The sequence below is a fragment of the Penicillium chrysogenum genome (assembly GCF_028827035.1).
Source record: "Penicillium chrysogenum strain IBT 35668 chromosome Unknown utg000005l_segment0_segment0, whole genome shotgun sequence".
NCBI classification, from domain to species: Eukaryota; Fungi; Ascomycota; class Eurotiomycetes; order Eurotiales; family Aspergillaceae; genus Penicillium; species Penicillium chrysogenum.
Genome location: NW_026622753.1, coordinates 5,048,921 through 5,066,238, shown reverse-complemented (window position 1 = coordinate 5,066,238; position 17,318 = coordinate 5,048,921). Strand labels below are relative to the sequence as shown.

Genomic DNA, 17,318 nt, shown 5'->3' with positions numbered 1-17,318 from the left:
TACACCACTAAGCCGGTGGCGGAGAGTTGTACGCGGGACTTTGTAAGTGCGAGCAGCGAGAGCAACAGATGTAATATCTCCATTTTTAAAAGCCTGGATAGCTAATAAGATCCTACCCTCTTGCTCTGTTGAATTTGCAGAGGATTGGGAGCGAATTGGTGGCATAGTGGGTAGTTGAATTAACTAAGTGCTAGTTCATGGACGCGTTTTTGGAGGTGGTGGCCACTCGCTTACAGTGGCCACTCGCTTTCCGATTACGTTATTAGCTATGTCCAACCTGAAAGACAAGGCATCAAGACAAACAACGCCAGGGCTGCCTGGGGAAGGACCTGCATGGGGGACAATGGGGTCAAGCAGTCATTCCGATCAGAGAATGTCGTGAATACCCATGTAAACGCAAAACCAGAGCTTGTCTTATCACCAGCAGATTCATCTGCACCTGGCGACACCTGAAAGCCCTCGAGATCGTTCGGAAGCCTCGAAGCTCCCAAATCCCGAGATTCCCGTTGTTGGTTGGAGACGTTCTCAATGAGACGTTGTTGGTGAAAAAGGCAACCAGCCTTGGTTCGGTTAGGCCATAGTGTCCTCATGACGGCATTTGTCGCGAGGAGGGCCGAGCGGGTTCCTCTTGGGCAGAGAAGTGCAGGATATATCCATCCCTGGTATCCTGAAGGGAAGGACCTCGACCTCGTGAGATGAGATGAGCGTGGTGACTCACCTCCACCGGTGGCCCACGGGTAAGCAGTCTGAGCAGAGCGGAGTAATAGGTTTGTTGACGACACTGTCAAACAAAGTCTAGGATCACTTTGGGTCTCATCATCATGTGAGTAATCTCTGATGAATGTCGATTTGCCTCGTCAGCTTAGGTGAGACATAGTGCCAGAAGATGTGGAAGACCACTCTAGTGGCCATGGCACATCCGCCAAAGAATGGGCAACCTTGGAAGGAAGGCTGTACCTGGAGAAGATGAGGGATGAAGAAAGAATGGGTCAGGGGATCAAAAGTGAGGAAAGAGCTAACGACAGCGAGGAATGAAAGAGGTAGGTACGAAACAAACTACAGAAGTTACGTTCCAGTTATTCAATGTTTATACCTCTACAGCAACCAAAATGGCTGCATGTGATATTGAAAGAAGTATATGAGCTACCTATGCTGTGATAGTATGACACAGCATTCATGCATTTTTCTTATCATCGGCCTGCGGCGATAGCAAAAGTCAAGGCGACTCTTCACCCAACCCAAACATTCTAATAGAATTGTTCCACGCACTGGAGAGGAAAAAGGAGTTAGCATGGAGCCGAGTATCGGAACGAGTTGACGAAATCTTACGCTTCGCAAACTTCCTCCACGGTGATACCCTTGACGCTAGCAATAACATGAGCAACACGAGCGATGGCAACAGGCTCATTCCGGCCCTTCACCATGCACCCCTTCTGCCATTTCTCCTTCTTCACGGCCTTGGGCAGATCCGGTGCACCGTTTAGGTGCTTTGCAGATGCATGAGAAGGGCGAATTTCGCACTAGGAGAAAGGTTAGTCATGATCCGGCCAAAGCTCAGAGCAAAGTACATACCCATGGCCCATCAGTTTCGATTTGGAGCCGATCGAGTGGAATAGCTTTGACAACCTCCAGGTTCTCCTCGGTCTTCATACTACACCCGTTGACACCGACGTCAAGACCCAGCGCGATCATCCGGTTCATTTCATCCATTGTCCCCGTGAAGCTGTGCACAAGTCCCCGCTTGGGAAGCTTGGCAAGCCTTGGGGCAAGGAGTCTCTCAAAGTCCTCGCTTGCAGCTCTGGAGTGGAGGAATAAGGGGAGCTGAATCTCAACAGCCAGGTCCAGTTGGGCCTCGAAATACTTGAGCTGAGGTTCCTTTGGGCTCAGGAACAGTCGGTCATAATCAAGGCCGATTTCGCCGAATGCGACAGCATGACCGGATTGTGTGGATTCAATTGCCAGAGCGCGGAGTTCCTCCAGCATTTTTGAGGGGCCGCCTGGGTATTCGTCGAAGAGCTTTGCTTGGCATGGATGTACTCCAACGGTTGCATAACAAAAGCCCGCTGCAGAATCCGCTGTTAGTAGACAAAGGGAAAGTCCTGGCAAGTTCGAAACTGACGGTATTTGCTGGCGATGTTAACAGCGTGCTTCGATTCTACGAGATCTGAGCCGGTCACCATAAACTTTGAGCAGCCTACATCGCGAGCACGCTGGACGACGTCATCGAGGTCGTCTTCGTGGGCCTGCTTTCCATGATATTCACCGCGGAAAACGGGATCACTCAAGTTGATACCGATCTATGATTTCGCAGTTAGCCAGGAGTTGCATAGCCTCTCCATGGTGGGCTGTTAAGAAAAGGCGACACACATCAACATATCGGAGAGGCTTAGGTACGGTCATATCTGGTGTGGTCTGTTGTCTTCCAGTTGTGGAGACTGTCTTGGGACTCCCAGCAGATATGGAATTTACAGGGGACAGACCCGCCGAGCTGCAACTCTTATGAAAACCTACGAAATGAGTCAGCTTAAGCTTTTCAAAGACCACCCAGCCTTTGCATCACTGGACTAGTTGATAAGTCTATATCTGGACACGGCACAGACCTAACGAGACAGGTCTATATATGCCTGTTGACCGCACACTCGAAGTGATATTGCGGCGGAAAAGTCTCAAAGCACAACTGACGGCAGAGTTTATTCGCATCAGATGGTTCGACTAGAGATCTTTGTTATTGTGTCGTTGAAATGCCCCAGTTCCTCTGTCGAGACAAATGTGTGTTGACTCACGGTCGGAAAATGTTCAGCCACACTAGGGCTGAGGCTTAGTTACACTGTGGCTGGTGGTAGTTGATGCCTGAAAGTCCAGGCGGCTTTATTCAGGGACCAGGGACCCACTCGGAGGGAAATCCGTGGTCCCCTCGGTGCCTCGCCGACTTGCGACACCTCGGAATCCTCGGAATCTGGATGTTTTCAAATTGGAGTCATTCGGAACTCAGATTAAAATCCAGTTTTCTGTGCTGCTTATTATGAATTCGATTGGTCTTTGGCCTTTTTGTACGATAAATGTGTGTGGGGTTAAGCGGGACTACATGGTAAACAGGTTGACTGGCAATCTAGAAGGCCGGATAATCCTGAAGACAAGCAAGACCAAGAGTTCAAAAATAGAAGCTCCAATACAACACACAGCACTCCGTACAGAAGCTGGATGCTTGAACAGGAAGGTCGGGGGACTTTAGTCGGTGCAATCCGGGGTAAGTCCGGGGCCATTGCCGAGCGCCATCCCCGCCCTTGCTGAGTATTTAGCTGGCCGTGGCTGGCTGTTTCGATTCTACCTCCACCTCATTAAGCCTCCTTCACAATTCCACATACAAGCCCCGCGTGATTAAGTATCGATCTCGGTTTCTTCCTAGCTAATCCAAGAACCCGCACGCTTACACCGCCTGACAGCAATGGCAGACCAAAGACTCCTGTCTGCCCGACAGATCTCAGAGCATAAAACACCCAACGACTGCTGGGTTGTGGTTGACAAGCAGGTGTGGGATGTGACCGACTTTTTGGAAGAGCATCCGGGAGGATCCGCAAGTACGTCCACGGGTCCGACAAATCTATCATCTCAGGGCGATATCTAATCTATCTCGCGAATAGTTATCCTTAAGCACGCAGGAAGAGATGCAACGGAGGCCTATTCAGAAGTCCACGCACCTAGCGTAATGAAGAACAATCTCGACCCGGAGAAGTTTAAGGGCGTCCTCGACGAGTCTACAATTGACGCCGAATGGGCTAAACCACCACCGGGACAGAGTCCCAAGGTGGTACTGGAAAACGAAAAACCGCCGTTGGATACGTTGATTAACTCACACGATTTTGAGGTCGTGGCTTCTAAAACCGCCAGCAAGAAGACCTGGGCCTTCTACTCCAGCGCAGCTACGGATCTAATCACACGGAACGCCAATAAATCATGCTTTGACCGCATATGGTTCCGCCCGCGAGTCCTAAGAAACGTCCGTTCGGTAGATGCTGGGACGAATATCCTCGGCGGGAGTTACAAGCTCCCACTGTTCGTGAGCCCGGCAGCAATGGCAAAGCTGATCCACCCGGACGGAGAGTGCGCCATTGCCAGAGCCTGCGCAAACAAAGGAATCATGCAAGGAGTGAGCTTATATAGTGTATTTTCATTGTCAGTCACTATGCTTACGTTCTGGATAGATATCAAACAACTCATCATACACGATGGAGGAGCTACGTACGTCAGCACCCTCAGCCAACTTCTTCTTCCAATTGTATGTCAACCGGGACCGAGCGAAGTCCGCCGCTCTGCTGCGCCAGTGTTCAGCGAATCCGAGCATCAAAGCTATTTTTGTTACTGTGGACGCCGCGTGGCCCGGCAAGCGCGAAGCCGATGAGCGCGTTAAGGCAGACGAGAGCCTATCAGTACCCATGGCGCCGTCAAAGGCGCAGAACGACAAGAAAGGCGGCGGTCTCGGCCGCGTGATGGCTGGGTTCATCGATCCCGGGCTGACATGGGAGGATTTGAAATGGGTGAAACAGCACACGCACAAACCGGTGTGTCTGAAAGGCGTGATGTCGGCGGACGATGCGCTACTAGCCATGAAAGCGGGACTTGATGGTATATTGCTCAGCAATCACGGGGGTCGCAACCTAGATACCAGCCCGCCGTCGATTATCACGCTCCTGGAGATCCACAGACGCTGTCCGGAGGTCTTTGATCATATGGAGGTTTATGTGGACAGCGGCATTCGGCGTGGAACTGACATTCTTAAGGCGGTTTGTCTGGGCGCAACGGCCGTGGGAATGGGTCGGAGCATGCTTTTTGCTACCAATTATGGCCAGGAGGGAGTAGAGCATTTGATTGACAGTAAGTGATGGCTTGGTATCCTGCTTTTATAGTTTGCTGATTCATGTTTGTCGCAGTCATGCAAGATGAGCTGGAAACAGCTATGCGGAACATTGGCATCACATCCCTGGCGGAGGCGTCCCCTGATCTTGTGCACACTGGGGATGTCGACCACCTAGTTCCAGCGTCCCGCTCGCATCCGTACGCTCGGGCCATAGCTAAAGGACGGCGACTGGGGTCATCGAAACTTTGAATAAAAAAAAGGTTGGGTATGAGATATGTACATTTGTACTGGGATTGCTATGTCGGTTGACCAATCCCATAGCGTGGGGATGCGAGCCATGTAGGGCCATACAGTATGCTAGACCAGTTGCTCGACATAGTAGTAATTAGCGACCAATAACTATACGGAATATTTACCTGCCTACCTACCAAGTCTAGAAATCAACAAAAAGCAATATCCCCCTCCAATCTAGGGGTAAAGGGGGAATTATTCAACCAATTCCCGCCAAGATCTATCGCCACTTCCCCAGGGCGGGCCCTTACAGCTATCGAATACTCCCGAGCCCCTGGTCAACCAAACAATAAGCATAGCCACTTATAACCTTGGAACCTTCCAAGGCAGGTCTGCTGACCTTGACATGATTTCGATCCGGACCTTCCGGGTTTAATAAGCGATTGCGGGGTGAGAAAAGCATAAATCCGAATTTAAAAACAGACACGTAGCATCATACGTAGTATGTTGTGGATGATCATGGACATCTACACATAATGACTTATACCGTGTAGCACGGAGAATAGGGAAAATGTGTACTCCGTACTCCGTACGTACTTTGTAGATCATTCGGAAGGCGGACCCAACTCCGGATCTCACCGCTCCACTTATTAAAGGACTAGTGTGACACTAACTTGCTGAGGTCTTGGAATATTATTCCTAAAATTAATTCGAGGTCCATCAGGTCATGGGATTCCTCAACAATTGAGGATCGGCGATCAAGCGGTATCCCCCAAAATTGAATGGAATTCCATATGTTTTGTGGCTTACGTGCCATCAGGCTGTGGTGCAGACCGACTCACCAGTCGAGAGAGAGAGGAGGGTGTGAGAGCGAATTGTAGGAGCCACTCACGATCAGGGGATTAGAAGGCGATATGCATAACGGAACCGTTGTGCATATATCTTCGAATCGGATAACTCTCCCCGTTTTTTTCACTTTCCCTAGGAGAATTCAATGAGGGGGCCTACGTTGTCTAGAGTATGGGCAGGTTATAATTAAGTACTCGGTGACTATTCAACAGATTACCCCATTCTGCAGGAAGATACCCAATAATGGCCGATGTCTATAATGCTGGTGGTTATTTCATTGGATGATCATCCAAAAAAAGACGTAATGATCACCAGTTTCAGGAGAGTCGGGAGAAGAGGGGTGAGATGGAATATTCAGAAGTACGGAGAACAAGTCGAGAATACATCATTTTCGGGGGGTAAGTGATGTACCGGGTACATCTTGTCACTCCGTGTTCTGGTGGGTACGGGGTAGCCCACAGTCCCGATGACTGGGTACCTGGTACTTACGCCGTAGATCTGTGTCTGGGAGAATTGTTGAACTCAGCACATAGCACATGGGTAGTAGAAATGTATATATAGAGATCCTCGTTTCCCCTCTTGCCAGCTCATCCACTGGAAAATTCTGTTTTAGCTTTCAAATCCGTGAAATCACCCACTGCTACCCTCTCAGTGTTGACGTGCTCTACTTTTTTTGGCTCGACACTATCGATAACGGTCCAGACCGCCAAGACGTGGACTCATAGCTCTCCCCAACCATTCCCAGCTCTATAAAGCTGCCTGTCCTCTTATATTTGCATACTCCCCTCATTTCTCACTTCCTCTTTTCCCTTATACTTGGAGACCTCTGCCCCTTAACTTCGCAACATAGCTCTATTTCAAAAAAGCTATACATCTATACACTTCACAATCACAATGACTGCTCCCCGTTCATCATCTCTCCGCGCTCTCCGTGCTCTCTCTCAACAGCCCGTGGCACCCTCTTCTCGCCGCTGCCTTCACATCACCGGAGTTCAGTCCGCTCAACCCGCCAACAACGGCGAGAAGACCCTCTCCAACCATGATGTCCTCCAATCCCGCGCCTTCAGCATCGCCATGCGCAGAATCAATGGCAGTGCATTCCCAGAGTATGTCCCACATTCCATCCAATACATCTACCCATGTCTCCATTCCAACCTATCAAAAAAAGTAACCCCCAAAACTAACACACTCCAGCTCCTCTTCCTCACGCCAATTCAACACCTCCCGCGCCACAAAAGCCCTAAATGACACCTCAACCGTCGATTTCGTCTACATGCCCAATATGGCAGACCTCGACGCCGCCCCTCTGCAACGCGGCATCCAAGTCCCGGTCCTTCCCGAACTCCCCTCCATCCAAGGCCGCCAAACACCCACCGCCCCACCCATGAAGCCCCAGATCTACACCGTGTCCGGCACCGGCGCTGACGTCCCTGCTAGCGCCATGAGCGAGGTCGTCGATAACCACGCCATCGACCTGGACCCGTTCTCGCTTACCGAGGCCGTCGGCCGCTCACGTGTCGGCGAGGAGATCCAGCGCAGGTCAAATGGTTCTTCAGAGCCTGGCGTCATACGTGAGCTTTGGGCTGGGTTCCTTGATGATGTTATGGGTCCCAAGGAGAGTGTGCAGAGGAAGTAGAGTCTTTTGATTCCTGTCTCTTTGGTCCATCCTTGTTACTTTCAGTCCTGTTGACGGGTCTGTGATGAAACGAATTCTCTTGTTGCTTGATACATTGTTCAGGCTTTATTTTGTCCTTTCCTGTTTGGTCATCGGACTGTTTTGAGATACTAGCGTTTTGATGTAATATCTTTCCCTTGGAGTGGATATCTTCCTCCAGTGTCAGCCAGCCGATCGTTGGTTTTTTCCTCTTCTATCTTATTCCACTACAGCTCTGTCGAGTTGTGTCAATCAATTGAACATTACTATCCATACCATCTTTAACAAAAGCCTTGGCTTCTTCCATTGAAGTCTCTTAGAAAGATCGCCCTGTTTGTGGTTCAATTCCGTCTAATACTCTAGTGGGATACAGTAAGTACCTGAGGAAAACAATCGAAAACGCAGTGACTCTTTCCATGCATTCAGTCTGCCAAATTACTTCCAGACTATTGTCACAGATGACTCAATACCTCTCTGAAACAAACCCGAAAAATCCCATTTTTCGTTGTGCCGAGGCACTCGATCGATACCCACCATGATCTACAAGAGTAGATCCAGACTCCCGGGAACTCCTCCGTTAATCAAAGTGCACCGTTGACCCGAGGTCACCGGACTACCTACATCTCCAACGTGAGTCATTCTGTTACTTCCCAAGGTCCTCGCCGACAATTACACCACGGTCCACCGACGCATATGCGCCATACCGAGATGTGTCCGAATAACCCTGAAAGCGATAATTCTAAAATTGACGTTCGCTGTATGCTCCGACCCGACAGCGCTTGTCTTATCCATCTCGGGACAATGACGTCGGGATACTCATTTAAGAAGAACCGGCGCTAGTATACCGAATCTAGCACGAGAATCGAATCAGCCCATTCTCTTTTCTTCCGTGTCTCCAGCGGCGCTGCGGTAATGTTTTTGCGGTTCCGAGGTTTGTTTCTCGTTCCTTGCTATCTGCAGTTGCCGGTTAAAATAGATCGGATAGGGCTCGGGTGTCGTGGGGAAGGTCGGAGTCCCGCTCGGGCTATTTCGGGGAGAGCTGGGGTGATTATCTGATTGATTTATCAATCGCTTTTCGGGGAGTCTGGAGTGTGTCATTTGATAATTTTTCTCCTTTGACGATGGCTATTGTTTGTCTTTTAGTGTTGGGGCTATATGTGGCTGGTCATTTGTTGCCCAGGCGTTTTGGCCGTAAGGGGTTTGTGGCTCCATTGCTTGATTTGAATCGTGATCTACTACCCAGATGGTTCTGTGCCTTTGTTGGCATAGATTTATCTACATCGAGAGAGCCCTCCAGTTCCCTAGGCATAGAGTTTGATTCCTTAGGTTGTCATCTTTTAGGGTAGCTATGTACTATTCACTATATGGATAGGCCCATTTAGCCGAACTAAATTTATACAACTATTCTCTCACCGCAACATGTTAATTGCAATGGAGTAATAGTAAATATCATGACTTTAATCAAATTAAGGTATCGTCATGTCCAAAAGTAGATGTGGATATACCGAGGTCCTAACACCTGTTGCACAGTGTGGGACTATTGTACTCCCGTAGCGGGTTTTGCGTTAAGAAGTGTATACGTTCAATGCGGTGGCTGTGATGAGACAGGTGCAAGACATTGTTAGACTTGCAGGGTTTGTATGACATGTGCACTCGACTGAGTTATGCAGTACGTACGGAGTAGTACGGAGTACACGGAGGATCACTTCCTGGTAACTGTCTTGGTTCATAAGAGAAGCAGGGACTATCCAGCTTCTAGGTGACAGAGCCAACACTCGCCCCATACACTATCCGCGCAGGTTGTGATGCAGCAATGGAAACTCCTGGATATGTTCAGTTTTAGAGTCAGTCTCCACAGTTAGGTCATGATCTACATGATATATCCGTTTTAGGTCTCCCACTGTTATACTTTCCAATTAATTGGACCAGGTCAAACTGCGCAAAGTGCGTACTCTAGTCATTCAATTTTGAATCAATCTAAATTGTTTATGGAATGGCTTGGAGTAAGTAGACACAGGTATCTGCAGAGAAAAAGTGGTCCCTGTCAAGGCTGTCAGGATCAAACGGTCTCGACCCAAGTGGAGGCGGAAATCTGAGTCTAGACCTCATGTATACACCTAATAGCGTCTGTACAAAGTACGGTTACATTCTATAGCATACGTATGGGCTGGAATTCTATTTGTTCCCTCTTTTCGTGTTCTGGGATTGTCTTCAGGTGTCCTATGAAAAAGTTCAACACTAAGCTTTTTAGCGATTTAACCACCTAGGTACATCCATGGATGTACTTCACTCCTTAGTTTCTAATGTTACTATAGACTGTGAGTGTCTTCGCACCCCGGGTTCTCTAAAGCAACCACCGTCAATAGTATTAAAATAGAGAAAATTCAAGATCCAATATCAATATTGTATGATATCCCGTCCAAGTTCCTTGATATAGAACATTTGGCTCCACTAGCTTCATTTAATAGGCCGATCGATACCCGAAATGGCGTTAGACAAGTGGAGGAAGGTGGAAGCTAATCCTATTCTGGTTTAGAGCCAACTGGTGTTCTTGCCAACTTCTTGTTCAGGGGGTTTTCAACGGTGGAGACCCTGTCCTCCCCCTCACATCTTTCATGGCACATTTCGAGTCTCTCCAACCTCCTGGCCTTTTGTTCATTACTGTCTTTTCTTTTCTTTCTGTCCTTCTTTAATTTCAGTCTCTATCACTTAATTCAACTCTACAACTTCTCGAGTCCCCCAATTCCTCAGCTCCATACAGCGAACAGCGGTTATATTGAATAGAGAGACATACAATTGAATCCAGCTTCAATTCGTCAAATGCAGGCTTTTACATTTTCTATCTAAACTCCCCCAGGGATCATGCATCTGTCATCATGTCTGGTCTTCATTGCCGGCATCTCAGGCGTGCACGCCTTCTATCCATGGGAATTGCGGATGAAACTCTCCACGGAAACCACAGTTGAACGTCGCTTCGTCCCGTGGACCTTGATTGGAGCCAAATCCGACGACAGCACCGATAGCACCGACACATCAAACGCAGCCAACAGAAAACCTTTCACCCTTGACCTAAAAAAAGTGCCGGTTCGCCGCGACCATGTCTATAAGATCGTCGAGTCCCACAAACCGTCATTGGCAGACAGTGCACCGTTACACCAGGACGGGACGGATTATTCCTACTTTTCGCCGGTCTATGTAGGCTCCCAAAAACAAGAAATGTGGATGGCAATCGATACTGGAGCACCCAATACCTGGCTCTTCGACTCGAAATGCACGGAGCCTGTCTGCATACATCATCACACTTTCGACCGGTCTGCATCAACCAGCTTTACCACCGACAATTTGGCTTTCAGCCTCTTTTACGGGAGTGGCAAGATCGACGGCAAGATGGGGAAAGACACCCTCTCCATTGCAGGGCTCGAAGTCTTGCAAACTTTTGGTCTAGCCAACAATGCCTCGGAAACCTTTGAGAGTTACCCATTCGACGGGATTCTTGGCCTGGGTCGGTCGCATACATCAGGGTGGAATCTGCCATCCTTCATGGATCTCGTTGCGGAGAAAAAGCTTATCAAATCAAACTTGGTTGGGTTCAGTCTCTCTCGCTCAGAAGACAATCACAAGGATGGGGAAATCAACTTTGGTGATGTCGATACAACCAAATTCGATGGCACCATATCCTACACTGCTACCAATGACAAAATCTGGAACATCCCCCTGGATGATGCTTATGTGAATGGCCAAAGCTGCAACTTTTCTGGAAAAACCGCTACCATCGACACCGGCACTACCTATCTCCTGATCCCTCCCGCGGATGCCAAAGCCCTGTTTTCTCTAGTTCCTGACTCCTCTCAACAGCCTGACAACCCGAACAACTATTTGATCCCATGTAACTCGACTGCCACCATAGAATTCGAGTTCTCCGGTGTCAAGTATAACGTCTCCCCTAAGGATTATGTCGGAAATCCGGAGCCGGAAGGCTCGGACTACTGCATTTCGACCATTGTCGGCTACGCTTCAAATGGTGCAGACTGGCTCGTTGGCGATGTCTTTTTGAAAAATGTCTATACCGTCTTCGATTTCGACAATGGCCAGGTCGGTTTCGGCGCGCTCGCCTCAGCCTCGGCCTCGGCCTCAGCCTTGAAGTCGAACTTAGACCCATCTTCAACCTCATCCTCTTCATCCTCGTCCCCGCCCCAAGGCAATGGGACATTCACTGCACAGCTAGTCACTGGAACTGCTGCGTCTACTGCTGATGCCACGTCGTCATCATCACCGACCTCCTCCGCAATGGCCACAGTATCCGGCAGCTCCGCATCCCACCTCGTCCACGGCATTAGCTGGTCTATGCTCACAGTCATGATTGGCGCATTCGCTGTTTGAACTGCATTTTAGCTCGTCTTTCACTTCTTGCATCTTTTTTTGACTTGGCGGCAATCATATTTTGCCCTTTGTCTTAATGTACACTCACTTATCACCCCTGTCTTTTCCGTGCATATCGATTATTCTTCACGCATATCACTTCACTGCTGTTAATACCTTCGTTAATACACCCAGGTCCACATACTACCACCCACCCATTCTACCATGGATTGGCGGCACTGTGTCTATTCGGCTTTTTTTCAGCTGCATATATCCATCGTTTCTGTTGAATACCAACGTGTACCCTTCGTTTGAACTGGACATGGCTTGTTATTAATTCTATTTAGATAGACAAAAGTCTACATTATCACTGGCAAGATGCTACAATCTCATAATAAACAGTTTCCAATTTGTAGACGTGTTTGATCAATGCCACTTTATAAGGCTTCTATATGAACTTCCTATAGTTAACTATGGATTGGGCAAGTGAGGTGCGACATTGAGAGGGAAGGTGCAAGTCAGCTGCCAACTTGAGGAAGGTGCGTGTTGCTGGGGGTATAAAAGGGCTCCTGTCAGCTTTCTTCCTTTTCTCTTCTTCTTTCTTCTTCCTTCTTTCTCTCAGCCCTCTCGCCTACCGTCTCTCCGTAGCCCCATGAGATCGTGTAGGCGAGGCAAAGGGCCGTGCATCACCTATACATAAAGACGTCAACATTACCAAGGTTGTTGAGGTCCATATAGGTCCACACCCAAATCAAACCAGGCTTTCTCGTGGATGTTCTTTGACAAAGTCGTGGCTCCATAGCCACTTGACGGGTCCCACGGAATACATGGGGGGTGTTAATCACATTCTCTTCATTATACAGCTAGTCACCTAGGTAGTCACTGAATAGATTTACAGCCGAAGACGTGTAGAGTAACAAGCAGCCCCTGTTTACAAGCTAGGCAATGCTGTAGGTGAAATCAAAAGCAGCACCCACCCCGGAATGTCTTCCATTCACAAAGTCTTCTGTGGCATGAGCGTATAATTCTTCGGATCCGACTCTGTATCTCAAAATCAGCATCCATCCTTCCACCACACACAGCAGACAAGACTGACCAAGAATGTCCCGATTGAAATCCTCAACCCCGTTGAACCCAGCAACACCCATCAGAATATCCAAATCCGCCAGCAACGACTTCATAACATGCCTAACCCCATCCTCGCCCTGGATACTCAACCCCCAAATCCAAAGCCGTCCAATAAAGACAAACCGCGCCCCGAGCGCCAACGCCTTAACAACATCACTAGCCCCCCCGCACCCCAGAATCAAACATAACATAAATCTTGTCCCCAACCGCCTCCGCAATCCTCTCCAGCGCATCAAGACTAGCAACAGCCCCATCAACCTGCCTCCCAGCATGGTTACTCACAACAATCCCCTCAACTCCAAGCTCAACACACCTCCTCGCATCACCAACAGACTGAACCCCCTTAATAACAAACGGCCGTCCCCCACTAATCCCCCTCCAAGTCTCCATCAACCAAGGAATCTTCTCCCACGACCAAGCCCGCCCATGCCAAACAGAATCAATCCACTTCGTCGACGCCGCAACAACATCAACATCAGGATCGATACCATCCGCAACACATCTCCTCCGAAAAACAGGATCCGAAAGCCCCACATCCGCCCCGAATCCGCGGTAGAACGCATAGTTCGACGACGCAACGTCGTCATGTCGCCATCCGAGCTGCCACGTATCCGTCGTGAGAATCAGTGCGTCGAAGCCGTTTTCCCACGCCCGTGTTAGGAGTGAGACCGTTACCTCGTCGTCGTGCGGCATGTACAGTTGGAAGAACCTTGTGCCTGTTCCGTTTGCCGAGGCGACTTTTTCGATTGACGTGCTGCCGGCTGTTGAGAGGCAGTAGGGGAGATTCAGCTCGCTGGCGACTTTTGAGACCGCGGCTTCGCCGGCTGGGCTGTAGATTTTGTTTATTCCGATTGGGGCGAAGCCGATTGGGGCGGATACTGAGTGGTTGAAGATTGTTGTTTTTGTTGAGCGGTTGTTTGTGTCGATTAGTTGGTTGGGGATTAGTCGGTGGCGGTAGAAGGCTTGTCGGTTTGCGAGGTGTGTGTTTGACATTCCTGCATTTGAGGAGGCGTAGTACCTGTTGCGGGTTTGGAGGTTAGTTTATGTGTCTTGGGATATCTGGACTGCTATGATGGGGAGGTAGTATGTACCAGCCGCCCTCGCTCAGCTTCTCTTTGGCTCTTTCTTCCAGTTTTCGGGGGTCTATGGAAGTTAGAATTTCTGGGGGTTTTAGGAATCATAGTGAAGACTTTCCTGTATTGAACAGCGGTGTCGTTCCTTCATTCTGTTTCCAGAAGTTCTCTCGCTGGTAAAGAGCCCATTGGGGTGTGGTACGCTCTTTGATATGTGGGTTTGTTGGGTCACTCATGTTGCAAATAGATGAATCCTTCTTGATCCCAGGTTCTTCAATTCGAATAGAAATAGAGGTAAAGAGCTAGTTGTGTTCAATGTTTGAAGTGAGGGTTATAGATCAATATCTCATCGATGACCTCATTTTGACGTTTGGCCATCAGACCCCGTTGGTTAAGCTTAAATGAATTTCAAGATATAAACCATGGGTTACGATGTTCCCTTCACATTTAACTAGCTCCTTGCAGTTGAACGTATTCGATTTCAACCCTGGAACGCCTTATGAAGTATGACCAGTAAGGACGATTTCTCATACCCTTACAGATATATGTATATCAAAATCCGGCGTCAGCATTAGCCCGCTTAACAGAACTACCCGATTGTGATTATATCTAGGGCCTTCATACACTTACACTTTGCTTTAGAGGCCACCTTCAGCTACAAACCGCATCTACAGAACAATATCAAACCTTCGATCGGGAGCGATGACATCGCTTTTCGTATCCGGGCCGAGAATCGCCGGGGGCTAACCGGACCGGGTACGAATACGGTAAGCAGCAGTGACCATGAGAGACTTAACCCGTAGACTCATGAGTTCTCACTCCAACCCAAGAGAATATGTAAGCTTTGGTGTATTTTAGCTAGGCCAATTGTCTTCAAAGCCAGCTGCCATTCGGATAAACTAATTGAATCGAGTACATTGCCAGTTACCAGGGCGGTCACTTTCTGCCCAGCCACCGGGTAATTAAATCTCTTTTGGTCACTAATTCGCGCTGTATACATCGGATCCTCGGCATCGTCAATTTGTTGAGCAGGGGTAAAGTCTACTACACTTCTATCTCAGCTTGGTTTCCCTTCCTTTGACAACACAATGTTTGGCCTCAGCAGAAGATCAGCGCTTGCTCGCTCAAAATCTTTGGCTGCGCTGCCCGCCAGAGCGGCAGTCGCAGCTCAGCCATCCTGTATCAACACCCAGGGCTTCCACTCCACGCCATCTCAGGCAGCGTCCCGGCCGACGTGGATGCCCATGCGTGTCAAGACACCATGGATTGAAGCATTGACCCAAATTCGCGAGGCCCGGAAGGCTGGACCACAGGAGAATGCTGGCCAGAGCGTTAAGCGTGATCTCTCGCCAAAGAAGATGTCAGATAGCTATTACAGTGCTGTACGCATGATCTTTTGTATTGGTGGGAAGTCGGTTTGATATTGACTGATTGGTAGATTTTGCCTTTGGCTCAAGACAAATGGCTTCTGGATTCTTATCTCAACGCCTCCGGGCATATCAGGTACGTTTTTGATAGCCTACTTACCTATTTATCAAATGAGCACTTGACTGATCATTTCTAGATTGGGCTCTCTTCTGATGGACCTCGATGCCCTAGCTGGCATTGTTGCTTACCGTCACACAGGTGACGGTGTATCCACTGTCACCGCGGCGTGTGACCGAATCACCATCGAGAACCCCCTGATGGAAATCTGCGACCTTGAGCTCAGCGGCCAATGTACCTACGCGACAGGTCGATCAAGTATGGAAATCTCTCTTCAGGTCACCAAGGCCCGTCCGGAAGGACAGGAGGCGAAGCCTGAAGACATCCTGATCACTTGTGCTTTCACAATGGTCTCCCTGGACCCGGCGACCAAGGCGTATGTTCCTTTATTATCAAGCGATACACACAAACTAACATCAAACAAGGCCCGTCCCAGTGGCTCCTCTTATCGTTGAAACCGAGGAGGAAAAGCGCCTCTTCCAAAAAGGCGAAGCGAATTACCAAGCCAAGAAGGCCCTCCGCACACGCAGTCTCCTACAGAAATCACCAGACGACGAAGAGAGCAACCTAATCCACTCAATGTGGACAAAGGAGATGTCCTACCTGAGTAAGCACTAGCCCTTTTACCGATGGATCGTCCAAATACAAGAATACTAACCTTCCCAGACCCTCAAAACCCAGCAACCCGTCCCGCAAACCAGGTCTTCATGAGCGACACAGTCCTCAAATCGGCCATGATCATGCAACCGCAAGACCGCAACCGCCACAATTTCATGATCTTCGGTGGCTTCCTACTAAAACAGACCTTCGAGCTAGCCTTCTGCTGCGCCGCGTCCTTCGCACACGCACGACCAAACTTCGTTGCTCTCGATCCTAGCACATTCGAGAACCCAGTCCCCGTAGGCAGCGTGCTGTACCTGCGCGCGACGGTTTCGTACACGGAGCCCGAGGAGCGAGAGGGCGATAGCACTAAGTACACCAAGGTTCAGGTGCGTGTTGACTCCAAGGTGCGGGATGTTGAGCACGGCACCAAGAAGTCCACTGGCATGTTTAACTATACTTTCCTTGTTGAGAAGGATGTGCAGGTTATGCCGAAGGGGTATGGGGAGTTTATGCTTTGGGCTGATGCCCGTCGTCGGGCGCAGAATGCTGCTGCTATTGATCCTGCGCATAAGATGAGTGCGTTGCGGAGTATCAAGGATAGTGTTACTGAGTAGATGGGGTTGGATGGTTTCTTTTGTTTTCTGGGTTGGGCAAGATATTTTCCCATTAGATTTAGATCGGTTAGTGTTTCGTGTGTTTGAATATTTCTGCTTTTGTCTTCCAATGGAACATTAGCTACATACTCATTGAGTTTATATGATCAAAGTAGCATTCAATACTAAGACATCTACCAGTGGTTGGAAATATCAAAATGACCAAAGGCATAAAAGCCATACTTTGTGAAGGCTACCATGCAAAGAGAAAAGAATCTATATACAACGCCCCTTCGCCTCACAGTTCCATCCAACAAAAGTATGTATAAAACGGGCGGGGAATATATATAAGAGCACAGAAGAACAAAAACCAGGGACATAAACCGAACGCAAATATTCCAGTATCCAGTATCCAGTATTCCAGCATTCCAGTATTCCAGTCCACCTTGAAGAACCAATGAAACCGACTCCATGTAAAAATGAGATGA

At 48.9% G+C, this 17,318-nt stretch overlaps 6 protein-coding genes across 6 annotated transcripts; 4 read left to right on the top strand and 2 right to left on the bottom strand.

Moving 5' to 3' along the window:
* Positions 1-1,216: 1,216 nt before the first annotated feature.
* Positions 1,217-2,700, bottom strand: N7489_010322 (3'-5'-exodeoxyribonuclease; the record flags this gene model as incomplete). Its single annotated transcript, XM_056716071.1, has 6 exons — positions 1,217-1,268; positions 1,330-1,520; positions 1,573-2,063; positions 2,120-2,297; positions 2,368-2,549; positions 2,601-2,700. The coding sequence occupies 6 exons, from the start codon at positions 2,698-2,700 to the stop codon at positions 1,217-1,219; spliced, it is 1,194 nt and encodes a 397-aa protein (XP_056563693.1).
* A 745-nt stretch (positions 2,701-3,445) lies between these two features.
* Positions 3,446-5,104, top strand: N7489_010321 (FMN-dependent alpha-hydroxy acid dehydrogenase; the record flags this gene model as incomplete). Its single annotated transcript, XM_056716070.1, has 4 exons — positions 3,446-3,578; positions 3,642-4,147; positions 4,203-4,872; positions 4,929-5,104. The coding sequence occupies 4 exons, from the start codon at positions 3,446-3,448 to the stop codon at positions 5,102-5,104; spliced, it is 1,485 nt and encodes a 494-aa protein (XP_056563692.1).
* A 1,725-nt stretch (positions 5,105-6,829) lies between these two features.
* Positions 6,830-7,571, top strand: N7489_010320 (uncharacterized protein; the record flags this gene model as incomplete). The annotated part of the gene is made up of 2 exons (XM_056716069.1): positions 6,830-7,041; positions 7,130-7,571. 2 exons carry the CDS (start codon positions 6,830-6,832, stop codon positions 7,569-7,571), a joined length of 654 nt encoding a protein of 217 aa, XP_056563691.1.
* Positions 7,572-10,451: 2,880 nt separating this feature from the next.
* On the top strand, positions 10,452-11,969 carry N7489_010319 (pepsin-like aspartic protease; the record flags this gene model as incomplete). The annotated part of the gene is made up of 1 exon (XM_056716068.1): positions 10,452-11,969. The coding sequence occupies one exon, from the start codon at positions 10,452-10,454 to the stop codon at positions 11,967-11,969; it is 1,518 nt and encodes a 505-aa protein (XP_056563690.1).
* Positions 11,970-12,942: 973 nt separating this feature from the next.
* On the bottom strand, positions 12,943-14,385 carry N7489_010318 (uncharacterized protein; the record flags this gene model as incomplete). The annotated part of the gene is made up of 5 exons (XM_056716067.1): positions 12,943-12,989; positions 13,045-13,219; positions 13,284-14,094; positions 14,168-14,219; positions 14,352-14,385. The coding sequence occupies 5 exons, from the start codon at positions 14,383-14,385 to the stop codon at positions 12,943-12,945; spliced, it is 1,119 nt and encodes a 372-aa protein (XP_056563689.1).
* Positions 14,386-15,237: 852 nt separating this feature from the next.
* Positions 15,238-16,851, top strand: N7489_010317 (putative acyl-CoA thioester hydrolase; the record flags this gene model as incomplete). The annotated part of the gene is made up of 5 exons (XM_056716066.1): positions 15,238-15,531; positions 15,588-15,652; positions 15,714-16,010; positions 16,060-16,241; positions 16,301-16,851. The coding sequence occupies 5 exons, from the start codon at positions 15,238-15,240 to the stop codon at positions 16,849-16,851; spliced, it is 1,389 nt and encodes a 462-aa protein (XP_056563688.1).
* Between the last annotated feature and the right edge of the window lie 467 nt (positions 16,852-17,318).